The sequence below is a fragment of the Lichenostomus cassidix genome, chromosome Z (genome assembly GCF_008360975.1).
Source record: "Lichenostomus cassidix isolate B80296 chromosome Z, HeHo_3.0, whole genome shotgun sequence".
In the NCBI taxonomy this organism is placed as follows: domain Eukaryota; kingdom Metazoa; phylum Chordata; class Aves; order Passeriformes; family Meliphagidae; genus Lichenostomus; species Lichenostomus cassidix.
In genome coordinates this window covers 65466985-65481800 of record NC_139511.1, presented here as the reverse complement: position 1 = coordinate 65481800, position 14816 = coordinate 65466985, and the positions used below count along the sequence as shown (strand labels likewise).

Here is a 14816-nt window from a genome sequence, read left to right as displayed (position 1 = left end):
GCCCCGCTCGGCCCGGCGCCCCCGGGGACCGGCGGCGGGGCGGGTCCGTGTTTCCGCCGTGCCCCGGGGGTGCGGGCGGGGCGGGGCGGGGCAGTGAAGAAGAAGGCGCGCGCGGGGCAGGGGGCGGCGATGGCGACAGCGGAGGCGGCGGAGGGGCCGCTGATGCGGCGCTACGAGGGGGCAGCGCGGGGCCGCGGCGTGGCGGTGGCCGGCTGGCGCGTCTGCCTGGCGCACAGCTTCGAGGAGCTGCGGCAGCCCTACGGCGCCGGGGACGTGCCGCTCCGCGACGTCCTGCGGCACGTCGGCCTCGGCTTGCGGTACGGCGGGGGATGGAGCGGGCCGGGAACACACCGGGACGGGGGAGAGGCGTCCCGCGGGGGACACAGTGTCGCGGTGGAGCCGCTCGGTGCCGCGGGGGGCTCGCCCCGGGAAGGCACCGGCGGTGTCCCGGGTGTACGGAGGGGAGAGGCCGGCAGATCACGGAAGGCCCCGAGCTGGCGGGAGCCGCCCTCCTGCCGCCCGCAGCCGCCGGCACCCTCCACCCTTCCTGGCGCCGGCGCTGGGAGCACTCGTGCCGAGGGGCAGCACCCGGCGCTCGGGCTCCGCGGAACGGGGGAAAGCCGGCAGGACTGGGAGCGTCGCTCAGGTTGGGGACCCCCATCTCCCACCCTCGGGGCTCATCGCTGCCGCATCCTCCCCGGCATCGTCCCCAGTGCTGGCAGCTGGAGGTTAAACTGGGGCCAGCGGGGAGGGGTTTGGAAAGGTGTGTGCTGCGGCAGGTTTGGGAACGGGGCACCTCTCCCGGCTTTGCGTTGGGGTGAGCTGGAAGTAACCATGGAGAACACGCGTGGAAAGCGAAAGTGTTGTTTTAACCTTTATAGCTGGATTCCGAGCGCTGGCAGTGTTTGTGCACCCGTCAGCCTGAACGCTGGGACCAGTGACGGTGTCACTTATTTCCTTGTGCTGGATTTATGTCTCCTGTCTCCATTTTCTGCTGGTGTGCTTGGAGGCTGCTGCTTGCCAGGCTGGTTCCTGCAAAGCTGGATGAAAGGGCAGATACTGGATTGCTTCGGGGTGCACGGTGTGCCGGTCTGACCTGAGACACCCTGGCGCAAGCCTGAGCATCGGGCAAGGGAGAGCTTGGGTCATGCACTGGAGATAAATAAAGGCTGCTGGAAAAGCTGCCGCGGCAGGTTGGGATGAGCTGAGCATGTGGGAAAGCGTGAAGTTCTGGTGGGGTGAGCAGGGAGGAGAAGCCATCCTGGAGAGGCTGCTCCTGGCCTGTTCTCAATGGAATTTGGAAGTGGATTGTATCAGTCATTGGAAAAGGTTTTTAAAGGAAGAAGCGCAAACTGTTGCCTCTTCTCCTGTTCAAGCTTAGGAGGTAATTTGCTTGTCATCTCATAATGCTTTTGCAAGGACAAGAGCTTCCTTGCAAGGAGATTCCAGCCTGAAGAGCAGAGGAGAGAAAGTGTTAGGGTAATGAGAAGTACCTATGTGGGTTTGAGTTGAAACCCAGGGGCAGCGTTGTTGGCTGACAAAGGGTGGCTGATTCAGGGATGTGAGGAAGCATGGGAGGCTGCATGCTCCAGGCGTTGGTGGGCACCTCAGTTACTGCCTGGCTGGGGCAGCCAGCTCATGGAAACCTGGGCACTGGTGCTGTGAGAGGAACCTGGCGCGCAGTCCTGCGGAGTGTGGTGCAGGGATCTTTGAAGACCTGGAGATTGGCCTGCCCTTTCCTGAATGACTCATGGTGACTGGCCCCTGTGCCAGGGGTGGTCTCAAAACTTGTCATGGCCTAGTGCATCAAGTACATAGTCACCTGGTGCAGGTGCTCGTAGCTACCAGGAGCACCTCCAGGTCACTGCACATCTTCAACTCAGGAAATCCAGGACCTGCAGAGGAGCCACCACATCCTGGGTTGATACTGTGTTGAATTAAACGTGATTATGGGTGCCCTCTTCTGCAGCACCAGCCCTTGATGCAGGTGGCATGGCTGGGGGTGTTACAGCCCTGGGGCAGGATATTTTGTTAACCAGGGCTCATCAGCGGAACCATGGGGGACATGCATGTCTGGAAAGAAAGGATTGTGCAGAGGACTCAGCTGGGGCTGGCAAGGCGGGAGAAGAGGTGCAGGTAGGTTTGCACAGAGGTGGCTCATGTGTCCTGAGAGGGGTCACGGCATGAATCCAGATCAGCTGGGTAATGTTCAGACAGGTTTTAATTCCACTGCCAATTTGAAGGGAAAGAAATGCCCTCCAACCCTTACAGTGCTCGTGGTGCTACAGAACACACAGATTTTCTCCTGGCTATTCCGCAGCCCTGGCAGAGCTGTTAAGAGCCAGCAATTGGGCATTGACCACTGGGCTTCTCTTCTTGGCTTGTATGATTTTGGGAGAAGCTGCCAGAAGATGAGTGTGCTGTTGAGATGGTAGAATGAGTCTGGCAGTGGCAGTAAATCCCAAACTTCTACTGTGTGCTCCCAGAAAAACTGCTTTTTGAAACCCATCTGCTGCCTCCTTCCCAAGGAGTCAGGATTACCCGCTAGGCTGTGCTGCAGCCACTCTGCCTGGGCACCTTATTTCCTGTTGCCAGAAGCCTGTTGGGGAAGCAGCTGGGTTGGTTCCGTGATTCTCGGTTGAAAAAGAATAATCATTTCCTTGAGAGAGAGGGCACTGCCAAAACCTTGTCTTGGCAGGGTAAGACTGGGGCTTACCTGGAGAAGAGCAGGCTGGAGAAGAGCAGTTGCAGCAGATAGAGCTGGAAGATAGTGGCATGCCGTGGTTCAGGGCAGTCATGCAGGACTGGCTGGTTCTCATCATGCCCTAAACCGCTGTGAGCAAAATGTCCATAGGCAACCAAACACAAAGCTGGGTCTGTAGGAGTGCTGAGCAGGCTGCAATCAGGTCCTGTGAGATTGCAGCACAAGAAATCTCACCCTGAGAAGGATTTAAGGACTTCAGATACTGGTGAATAAAGGTGAATGCCAGTGAGCAGCAAAAAAGTCAAGTGTGGGTTATTCCTGTTGGGGAAGCGTAGTGGTAGGTGTGTCATGGAAGAGCCTCGCCCCCCTGAGGGTACATGTCCCAGGGGATTATTGCTCATTGCCTGTGCTTTGCATCCTGTGAAAGCAGGAGCAGGACAGGCTGTGTGCTCCTGGTTGGGGTGGTTTCCTGCTCAGCAGTATGGCATTGGTGTCTGCAGGTAGCTCAGGGAAATTGCCCACCATGGGGGCCCCCGTGCCCCCACCCTCCACCTGGCAATTAGGGCCAAGGAGCTGGCAGTTGGGTCTTGCCTGACTACTGGGCAAAGTTCAGCAGCTTCTGGTCTGGTAGCTGGTTTCCGTGTGCTAATTGTCTTTGTACAGAAGGCTTAACTTGGGGCAGTTTATTAGCAAAAGCCAGTCCTTTACAAGCACTGACTCGGAGCCCAGCCCTGCTTCTCTTGCCTGGAGTGGTGCTGGCACACCCAGCTGCAGGTGTGCCCCTGTTTGGGTGTCTCGATTCCCAGACCTTTGGGTGAGAAATTATCTTATGGGGAGTGCTGGTCTGCGCAGCTGGTGTGCCCAGCGTCCTGCTGGCTGCAGACAGCAACTATCACCACTTCCAGGGAAAGGCTGCCCTGTGCCCTCTGCCCTTAAGGATGTGGCATAGGGGTGTGGCACTGTATGGCAATGGGGAAGTGGAGGTTGAAGAGCAAGGCTATTGTCCCTGGAGCAGTGTATGGCTTCTCTGGCCATGTACCTCTGCTTCCAGGCCTTCTGTAGCAGCACATTGTGTACCAGGTATGGAGGTGTTGGTGGTCTTTGTGTGCGTTCCTACTTCTCCATGGATGTCTGGGAAAGCCTCCTGTGCTGCATGAGTTGGGAGTCCTGCTCTCGAGTTGTTTTCACACTGTGCTCTCACAGTCAGTCCTGAGCTGCCTGAGCCCTGGCTGTTCATGTGTGCTGACTGATGTGTGCTCCAGATGGGTGACAGAGGCTTTCACCCCTTGTATCCTGGATACAGGGACACAGGTTCCTGTGTATGTCTCTACAAGAAGGAGAAACTCAACCTTTGCTCAATCCTGCCCAGTGATACTGAAGGGATGGTGTTGCCTGCTTCTTTCTTTTTTAATACCTCTCCTTCCCTTGCAGATACTTCAGGTGGTGGATCAAGAAGACCCGCATAGAGAAGAAACCTGCCTTCATTGACCTCTTGTGTGCTGTTCCTCTACAGCAGATCTATGGTCAGCCTCCATTTTGGGCACTGGGATGGTGCAATGCCAAGTGTGTGGGATGGGCAGGGATTCACGTGGGGCCATCAGGGTGCTAGATGGAATGAGTGAGTCAAGGAGCTTTTGAGGTGAGAGTGATGCTGATTGTCCTCCCCTTCTCCCACAGAGACGCATGGGAAGGGTTTTTGAGCCAGATTCCACCAGGGAGAGGAATGGGGTTGCTAACTTTTGTTGTCTTTGCCAGGGTGTCCGCTGGGCGGGATTGGGGGAGGCACCATCACCCGTGGCTGGCGGGGTGAGTTCTGCCGATGGCAGCTGAACCCTGGCCTTTACCACTATGAAACGGTCATCGCCAACCAGGTATGGTCTGCAAGGGGCATGAGCAGTGGTGTGGGTGGCTGAGACTTCTGACATTTGACAGATCTCATCCCCTGCTCCTCTCCTCTGCAGTTCACGGTGTGCCTGCGGTGCAAGGGGCAGACAATTTACCAGCAGGTCTTGTCCGTGGAGAGACCCAGCACCCTGCAGGGCTGGAACTGGGGCTACTGCGGCCACTACGCCTTTTACCACGCGCTGTACCCCCGAGCCTGGCTGGTCTACGAGCTGCCGGGGCAGAACGTGGTGCTCACTTGCCGACAGGTCTCTCCCGTCATCCCCCATGACTATAAGGTGAGGAGGTGATGACATCGCCGAGGGCAGAGCTGCCTATTAGCCGGGCTTTCCCAACATTTCCCGGTGTTTGCACTCAGCAATGGTCCCAGGCAGGGGAAGCCCTGCAGCCATGCGGGAGCTGGGGATTGCAGCAAGGGATGCCTCAGCTGCCGCAGTGCCCGTGCTGGCTCCCAGCCCCAGGCGAGGGTGGCAGCTGTGCTGCTGACACGTCTGACCTTCCTCTTACCCCAGCGCAGCACGTGAGCCTGTATCAACCTGCCGAGCAGATGAGTGATGAGACACCGGGCTGAGCCTTAAACGCCGCTTTCCGTCTCTCTGCTGCCCGGCGTGGTGTTTGCTTGCCCAGGGCTGCTTTTCTGAATTTTGTCTTGCCTGCCTCCCAAATTCTTCAGCTCTTGCTGCTGCTCCTCAGCTTGGCACCACACTCCCACGACCGAGTTATTAGTGCTGATGCTCATGCTGTGTCCTGTGTGGCGTCCCCAGCAGAGGGGAAAATGATGCTTGGGCAGCGGTCCTTGGAGCACCAGCCCTGTAGATAGCATTGTGTGTCTCTGCCAGGACTCCAGCCTGCCAGTGGGAGTGTTCATCTGGGAGGTGGAGAACGGGAGGGATGAGGACGTGGAAGTGTCCATCATGTTCAGCCTGCAGAACGGCACGGGAGCGAAGGAGGACAGGAGCGGAGGGCACTGGAATGAGCCCTTCACCTTCCAGAAGGATGGAGAGCGCGTTGCTGGAGTCCTGCTGCACCACTGCCCGGCTGTGAACCCCTTCACCCTGGCCATCTCTGCCCGGGAGAAGGTAAAGGGCTGGCCCTGGAGGTGTGAATGCTGCTGAGGAGGTTGTGCAACCCTGCTGGATGCGGGGGAGCTGCTTGCAGGCAGCTGGCAAAGGATGGGTGTGCAATGGGTTGGGACTGGCACTGGTTCTCAGCATCTGCTGGACCCCAGGAGTGGGGCCATGACCTTTGTGAGGGCACTCTCTTTGGGGGTGAGGTCAGGAGAGCAGCTGAGGGTGAAGCTTGCTGGGCAGCAGGTTTGGAGTCAGAGTTGCTGGGCAACCCTGGGGAAATGAGTGTGACGTCCTGGTGGTGGTGTTGGGGAGTGGAGAGCATTAATCTTCTTCTCCCAAGTAGCAGCCCCTGACGATGCTCTTCCCTTCCCCAGGCTGGCACGGGAGTCACCCATCTCACGGCCTTCAATCCCACAGGATTGGGTAGAGAGGTGTGGCAGGACCTCCTGCAGGATGGCAGGCTGGATTCACCCACCGGTGAGTCCCTCCATCCTCTGTGGGATGGGTGGAGGGGAGCAGGGGGAATGCATGACCACACTGGTTCTGGGCACCCAAGCCAGGGCAGAGTTCCCTTCCTCCAGCTTCCTTGGTTGGCAAAAATCACTCCAGGATGCTATGGCTTGTTCCCAGCTTTAGGCTGTATCCAAACTTCCTGTTGCTTGTCCTTGCTGTGGTTCTCCCAAAGCTGTTCATACTACTTTTGGGCTGGTTTTGGCTATATCAGTTACACATGCCATTATCTCATTAGTCTGTGTGTGGTTGCTCACCAAGCTGAGATTTCTGCTGAATAGACAGGGTGCTGTCCAGCCACCTTCTTGCAGTTCCAGGTGCCAGATGAATGAGCTGTATTCCATCAAATTTGTTTCAAGAGGTGTTTAGCAGTGCTTGGGGTTTAGTGCTGCCATCATTTGCTGTCCTTTTTCTACTGTACCATTTCTCTGAAGATCTCTGGTATTCCCTCGATAATTCTGCATCCATCCTCATCTCTCTGCTCACTCCCTTGGGAGGAGCCTTGAAGCTGGGTGGCATATATGTAGCCTTTTCTGCTCCCTTCCTTTTGCCATAAAAGGTGACTGACTATTTGCCTAATGTCTGTCAGTTTTTAAACAAGGATGATGTTGACAAACTAGTGATGCTGACTCTGGCTCTTTGCAAGATTTCTTGAGGCTTAAATTATGTAGATGAAGTGTTCACTATGTAATTTTTTTCAGAAAAATAAGGTTCCTGCCTAGATGCACTCAGAGCTCTCCAGGCTATTGGGATGTGGTTTTCCTTCATGCATGCCAGACATTATCATAGTCAGAATCTGTGCTTATGTTGCTCTAATGAGTTTACCTTGTACACATGTCAGAACCAGCATATAATTATCAAGCTGCCTCAGGGCTTTTCTTAAATACCAGTATGGCTCAAGCACCCTGCAAAAAGCTGGAAACAATGACTGTCCCTAGAAAGTCACAGTGTCTCTGAGTGCAGTGCAGATACAGAGTCATGGGATGCTCTGTACCTTCCATTCATGCCTGGTGGCTTTTCCTGCCTGATTTGTTCCTGTTCTTGGATGACTGAATCCTGTTAACCACTCCTCCCATGGAAGGTATTTTTTCCTGGGGCAACATCATCCCTTAAAACCCTGGGGATGTATCTTCCAAGTTTTGCAGGGGCTTTGGTATGTCCGAACAGTCTCATCTTTCTCAAGGTGTGTGTGAACTTCAATTACCCCCCATAGGTCTTCCTTGGTTGCTTAAGAATATCTTAATTTTTCTTGGCAGGTAAAAGCAGCCCAACAGAGAAAGGGGAGGTGACAGCAGCAGCAGTGTGTGCCAGCTGCAAGGTGCCTGCCCATGGGCACAAGACACTGGAATTGGCCCTGTCTTGGGATATGCCATGTGTTTACTTTGGCTCCAAAGAAAAGCTGCACCTCAGGTAGGTGTGCTGTCTCCAGTGGTGTTTGGCTCATGCCCCCAAAGCCCCCTTTTCCATCCCTCCTGACTGGTGTACCATGTGGGGAGCCTTGTGCCACCCACTCCCTGTGGCTGCGGCCCTGCCAGCTGAGGGAGGGGACCCTCTGCCCAGCCCTTGCTCCCCAGTGCCCCTGCAGCAGCAGCTGAGATTTTCTGCTGTTCACTGTAGTCCAGTGTCACCCTGTGGTGTCCTTGTGGGTTTTCCAGCTGGAGCCCACAGGGTGCTTACCAAACCCTCACTTGGCAGGCGATACACCCGGTTTTTTGGCAGTGAAGGTGATGCTGCTCCTGCACTGTCCCATTACGCCCTGACACACTACAAGGAGTGGGAGAGGAAGATTGAAGCATGGCAGAATCCAATCCTGGAGAACAGGTATGGGAGATGAGAGCATCTTCTCCCAGTGGCCTCCTGGGGTTGGCTTCTGGAGGATTATCACCACCTCAGCCACTGAGGGTGAGTTTCCCTCTTTCCCACAGCCAGCTGCCTTCCTGGTACAAGTCAGCCCTCTTCAATGAGCTCTACTTCATGACAGATGGGGGAACCATCTGGATGGAGGTGCCCCCAGACTGCTGTGCTGAGGACCTGCAGGGGCCAGCAGGGGCTGGACTCTCCCACCTCCTCCCTGTCCTGCGGGAGTACGGAAGGTTTGCTTATTTGGAAGGTAACTCACAGGGATGACAGGGAATCTCTCACCTCAATCCCTCCCATTACTGTAGCCATGTGCTTTTAACCTGCTATGGGGATGTTTTTCAAACTCTGGTGTGTAGGGAGCAGTGGTGTTCCCAGGAAAACCCCTTGCAGCCCTGTAGGTTATGGCATGAGGTGTTCCCCAGGTCACTGGTGCTCTATGCAGGGAATAAAAGTTGCTTTGAATGGGAGCCTCTGCCTGTGCTGGGAAGGATCCCACTGTCCTGGGCCATGTGGAGGGAGGACCTGCCCCCATTGTCTCCTCCCCATGGCAGGTCCCCTGTCCCTGACCATCTGTCATGTCCTGCCAGGCCAGGAGTACAGGATGTACAACACCTACGATGTTCATTTCTACGCCTCCTTCGCTCTTGTCATGCTGTGGCCCAAGCTGCAGATCAGCCTGCAGTATGATATTGGTGAGTGTCCCCAGTGACCCTGCCTTGGTGTCTGCTCAGAGCTTCACCTCAGGAAGAGATGGAGGATTTTGGAGAGGTCCTGCTGTACAGATCTGTGCTGTGGAGCCAGCATCCCCCTCCTGCTGCTCTGCTGTGCCCAGGACTTGCAGCCCCCAATGCTGGTGCCTCAGCATCTCTGTGCCCAGCACTGGGGGTGCCTTGTGCCATGCTGGGGGTGCACAGCTGGCTCTGCCTGCCCTGAGGGAGCCCCTGGTCTTCCCAGCTCTGTCCTTTTGCCCCTTGCAGAGCAGACACACAGAGCTGTGTGCAGACCCTGGTGTTCTGGTTGGGCTTGGTGGCTGCTTGGTGGTGGCCCAAGCAGGGGTGTGGAGCACAGCCTTTGTTGGGCTCTGGAAGGGTTGAGCCCACTGGTGTCCCTTCTCAGCCCTTCCTTGAGGGGGTGGTGACAGTGGCATGTCTCCTTCTGAGTGGAGGATGGGGAGCAGCGTGTTGTCCTCTCAACCCTTTGCAGAGGGCCGTGATACTGGAGCCCCAAAGGGCAGCCTGGCATGCTGGTGCTGGTGGCCCTGCTGGTTCCTGGGCTTGGACCTTTCTGCTGGAGCTCCTGCTGCCCTTCTAACATGTCTTGCTCTGTGTCCTCTGCAGCTGTCACTGTGCTAAACGAGGATGTCAAGCCCCGGCAGTACCTGATGTGTGGCCAGACAGCCCAGGTGAAGATGAAGAATGTGGTGCCTCATGACATTGGAGACCCAGGTAAGGGGTCTGTTAGACCTGTGTGGGGAAGAGGTGGTGCCAAGCTGTGGGAAATGGGTATGATGCATGAAATATGCTGTTTGTTGTTGTGAAGCATCAGAACAGGCTGCCTGGGAAGTTGTGGTGTCACCATACCTGGAGTATTTAAAAGAAGTGTAGATGTGACACCTAGGGACATGGTTCATTGGTGGGCTTGGCAGTGCTGAGTGGTCTTTTCCAACTTAAATGATTCTATGATTCTGTTTTCTGGGAGTTGAAAGCTGGATGATTTGGGGTGGTGATGAAGACCATGCTGCATGGAGCTTTTACAAGGGAGACGGAGGGAAGTAGCAGCAAGGCTGTTCTCGCTAGAGATGGCACAGGGTACTTCAGTGCTGTTTGATCACAGCTCCCTTGGGTCCTTGCTCCTGTTGTAGGAGGAGGGATGTTTGTTGCTTGCTGCCCTGCTGCACCCAGTCTGTCTTTGTTTAGCTGATGAGCCATGGCAGCGTGTCAATGCCTACCTGATGCACGACACGGCTGACTGGAAGGACCTCAACCTGAAGTTTGTGCTGCAGGTGTACCGTGACTACTACCTGACACACGACTCCCTGTACCTGCAGGACATGTGGCCAGTGTGCCAGGTACTGGGAGATGAGATTGTGGGGCACCACCCTGTCCCACTTCCCTCGAGAGCCAAGCAACTTCCTGAGAGGATGGATGCTCATGAGGAGCTTCCAGGATGTAAGGGCTTTGTGACCATCTCCTGCCTCTCTCACAGGCTGTGATGGAGTCAGAGATGAAGTTTGACACAGATAATGATGGACTCATTGAAAATGGTGGCTTTGCTGACCAGACATACGATGCATGGGTAGTGCATGGAGCCAGGTGAGCAAGAGAGGCAGGTGGGGCTTGGCAATGGGGGCTGTGGGGTGGGGACAGAGCTCAGATCTGGGAATTTGTATCCTATTTGTCATGGAACTCTTGAGGTGTCCCACATTGCTGATTCTTCCGTCCTTTTCCTCTGGCAGTGCCTACTGTGGTGGGCTGTGGCTGGCTGCTGTCTGCATGATGTGCAAGATGGCAGAGGTGCTTGGGGATACTGTGATACGGCAGAAATACCTGGACATCCTGAAGAAGGGCAAGGAGGCATTTGAGAGGATGCTCTGGAATGGTGGGTGCTCACCCACCATTGCTCAGCTGGCAATGCGTCCCTTGGGAGGGGGGGTGGCTCCTCCTTGGATCATGGAGACTTGTGGGGAATGGGGAAAGGAAGGGAGATACTGTCCTTCCAAGCTGGGGGGAAGGAAGGGAAATACTGCCCCTCTAAGTGGAGGGAAAGGAGCAGGTATCAGGGAGGGAACAGGTATGGGAAAGGAGGAAGAGTCTTGTGGAAAAAGCAGCTGTTCTTCTGCCACACACACAGGGAGATGTGTCAGGACAGCACACATGAGCCTGCATCCTAAACTATTGATTTTAAACTGTTCCCTGCCTTTTCCAGGAAAATACTACAATTATGACAGCAGTGGAAGTGACACCTCCAGCAGCATCATGGCAGACCAGTGTGCTGGGCAGTGGTTTCTTGGGGCTTGTGGTCTGAACCAAGAGGAGTTTGAGGTAAGAGAAGGGGCAGTTGCTGTGGCTGGGGTAAGATGGGACCTGTGGCAGGAGGGAAGCAGCAGCAGAGGTGGCACATGTTGAGGGTTACACATTAGGGCTGGTGTGGGGGGCAGCTGCCTGCTCTCCCACTGTGCACACTCCAGTGGAGGCTGTTGGATGGATACAGGAGAATCCACCTTAAACGAAAATCCTCTCACAGAGAGCCCACACAGCAGAGATACAGAACTTCAGTTAGCTTTGGCCCCACTGGGGTTTGCTCTGGGCAAAGTGCTGTTTAAAAATGGTAGAAAAAAATGTATGAAACTTGCCACATGTTATTTGGTGACCTAAAAAGTCCAAAATGAGTATCAGAGGGAGCTACATCTTATTCGGGCCATAAAGACTGTTGCTCCTGAGTTGCTGGACAAGAATTGCATGCAGACTCCTCACATCTCATGGGATGGTCAGAGCAGCTGCTGGTGCTGCAATACGTGCAAGAAACACGGGCAGTGGACAACCCTTGGGTTATTTATGCCCCATGGGCAGTTGTCAGAGCAAAGCTTTCTGGTGGAGATGGGTAGGCAAATGCCTCTGCTGAGTGAAGGGAGGAGTGGCTTCGTCCATGGGAAGGTGACAAACCATGTCATAGTCTGTTGGTAAATCAGAGGGGAGCTTCAGGTGCCTTTACCTGCTCAATCCCTCCTGTTTAACCCAATGTGGAATTGGAGCTGTGCCTGGGGCTCCAGGCAGCATCTGGCCAGCCCTCCTGTAATAATACTCATTTGGGAAGGACACAGTGAATGTGGTTCATTCCAGAATGTGGCCTGCCTTTCCCCAGCCTCGGACTCCTGCTGCTGAAAGTGGCACTTGTCCCTGCTCCCTGGTGAGCTCTGAGCTCACTGCAGGTGGGACAGGTGAATTCCTCTCATCTCCTCCTACGACCATCCATAGTTTTTTTCCATGTATTTTGATTTGTTGCCTGGCTGGCACCACCCTGTTGGTAACCCCATAACCATGCCCTTGCTGCATGCGCAAGTCAGTGAACAAGTCAGAAATGTGATGTAAGAACAGCCTGTGATGCAGTTCTGAAGAAACTGTGCCCCAAAAGTTTCTGCCAGAGAAGGGCACACCAGCCCTTTGCTGATCGCCGTAGCACCCCATGGCTTATCTCCAGAGCTGCACTGGAGAATAATGTCTGCCAGGATACTTGGCTTGAGCATAGAGAGATGGGATTTGCTGCTTTTGCTTTGAGTCTGCCAAAGCTGTCTGGTTGGACTGCTCAGCCTCCTGTGGCAAGGTCTGGTCTGGTGTCATCCCATTCCCCTGGCTCTGGTGTCACCAGACAGAATAAATGTCCGGCATGTCCCTGGGCTGCACTGATGAGCTTCCTGGCTTTTGCTCTCTTGCAAATGTTGACTATAAACCAGATGAGGATGGTGTGGTGCCAGGCCTCCAAAGCAAAACCCCAAGAGTTAGGAAAGGGGCTTGGCCAGTGACTGTGGGTGAGAAGCTGTTTTTGGAGATGGACTAGTTGGATGACTTGTCAGCCTCCTCAGGAGGAAGGTGGAACGTGTTTCAGCACCTCCCTGTTACGTACTTTGGGAGCTTTTTTCTCTCTTTGGGGAAAAAGGCTTTTCACTTCCTCATGTTATTTTCCTGTGGAAGGAATTTGTTGCTGTTGACCCAGCAAACAGTGTTGCCCTTTTCCTCATGGAAAATTTAATCCTGCTACAGACCCAACCTGAGGGGTCCACGTGAGCAGCACTGAGCCCATCTCTGTCTGCCCAGGTTTTCCCCAAGAGCCACATTCTCAGCGCACTCAAGACCATCTTTGAGAAGAACGTGCTGAGCTTTGCAGGTGGCACCATGGGAGCAGTAAATGGCATGAGACCCGACGGGGTGCCTGACACCTCCAGCGTCCAGTCCAACGAGGTGTGGATCGGCGTGGTCTACGCTCTGGCTGCCACCATGATCCAGGAGGTGCGTGGGGATGCTGGTGCCAGATTCCCCAGCATGTGCTCCTTGTGCTCCATGGATGTGTTGATGGTCCTCTTCCCTCTCCCGCAGGGGCTGGTGGAGGAAGGCTTCCGTACGGCGGAGGGCTGCTACCGGATGGTTTGGGAACAGCTGGGCATGGCTTTCCAGACACCAGAGGCCTATCGGGAGAAGAAGGTGTACCGCTCGCTGGCCTACATGCGGCCCCTCAGCATCTGGAGCATGCAGCTGGCCCTGGAGCGCCGCGCTGGCCTGGCACTGGCACCCACACAGCTCCCCCAGGACCCCACCCATCCTTGAGCCTCGTGGCCCTGGGCAGGGCAGGGGGTGCACCAGGGGCTGAAGGGGCCACAGATGGCAGGCAGGGACCCTTCCCTCCCACTCCGTGCTAGTACTCACATTGCTGTTTTCCTTCCCTACCTCCACTACATGCCCTTGACCTCAGGGGCCTTCCAGCCGCTGATGCTGAGCACAAGGGGGGACCAGAGGTGCAGGGGATGTCTCCTCAGAGCGGGGTGGGTTAAGGAGTTGCTGCTGGAGCCTGTGCCTCCCCTGCCCCATCGCTCAGAGCTCTGATAGCCTGCAGGTTCCTCACCCATCCCAAACTGCAGTTGGTACCTTGCCTAGGGCCACAGGAGACCTCTCTCCTGCAGTCATTGGGCTGGGTGAGGTGGGGACCTGTCCTGCAGGGAAAGCAAAGGGTGTGGGTGAGTGTGTGTGAGGATATTGGACTGGTGCACTCAGGCAACTACATGGATGCTGTAGTTGTCCTGGGCTGACACTGCACATACTGACTGGCTCTGCCCCAGGAGGGCCTGTGGCAGGTACAATCCCCAGGGGAGACCCGGCTCCCTGGATGGTGACAATCTGAGCCCAAGAAGCAGGTCCTGGTCTGGTACCATGGCCCCCTCCCTGCTGGCACCGGGGGCAGGCAGTGGAGCATATTGAAGGGGATAAATCACTTAAATTCTTAATAAATCTGTCCAGCTGTCTACTCTGATTGTTCTTGAGTGTCTTCTTTCCACCTGGCCAATCCAGAGGAGGAAACACTTTCTGCTCCTGTTTTTCTTCTTGGGTTGTGCTGTTGGGCTAGGGATGCAGGGAGGGGACAAGCCCCAGTGGTGGCTGGCTCTTGTGGAGTTTTGCTAAAGGGAGCAGGATGTGCCTCCTTACCTCCACGCAAGACCTGCTTCTTGCTTGTCTACTGGCTTTATCCTGCCTTGCAGGCAGCAGAAGAGAGAGCGTTCCTCAGAAGGCCTCTGTGGGGAGCAGCTGAGCCACAGTGCTGGGAGCCCTTGACTACTAAATTGAGTCTCCTTCTGCTCAGGGCTGGACATCTTGCTTACTTTTCCTTCTTTCTCTGCCATGCAGCATTTGAAGGCTGCACCAGCCTGGTCTGGGAGGGAAAGAAAGGAGAGAGCTCCCCTGCCTTTTCCTTTGTGCTGCCAGACACACAGATCTCCCTGGACAGATAGATGCTATATCCCTTAGATGGTGAGAGGGACACCTCAGTCCTCTTTCCTGTAGCAGGATGGTCTGCCTGCCATGGGGGTAAAACAACTTGAACAATTCCCTATTTGCAAAGTTGTCAGTGGTGAATGGAGAAAGGGATGCCATGCTGCTTTTAGTGATGAATAATGCTGAAATGAGTCTGACTCGTTAGTCCCAAAGTTAAACGTTGGGATAGTGATGTGAAGATGTGATAGAACTGGCAAAGAACCAAATAAAAGAAACAGCAAGTGATACTACCAA

General features: G+C 55.2%; 1 protein-coding gene across 1 annotated transcript; it reads left to right on the top strand.

Annotated features, from left to right (window-relative positions):
- The first annotated feature begins 109 nt into the window (after positions 1 to 109).
- On the top strand, positions 110 to 14064 carry LOC146425124 (non-lysosomal glucosylceramidase-like). The gene is made up of 17 exons (XM_085042637.1): positions 110 to 317; positions 4136 to 4227; positions 4460 to 4575; positions 4666 to 4884; positions 5446 to 5685; positions 6051 to 6153; positions 7443 to 7596; positions 7882 to 8007; positions 8112 to 8296; positions 8634 to 8738; positions 9384 to 9491; positions 9963 to 10114; positions 10252 to 10358; positions 10502 to 10644; positions 10972 to 11087; positions 12858 to 13049; positions 13137 to 14064. Exons 1-17 carry the CDS (start codon positions 130 to 132, stop codon positions 13362 to 13364), a joined length of 2574 nt encoding a protein of 857 aa, XP_084898763.1. The 5' UTR covers positions 110 to 129; the 3' UTR covers positions 13365 to 14064.
- The last annotated feature ends 752 nt before the right edge of the window (positions 14065 to 14816 follow it).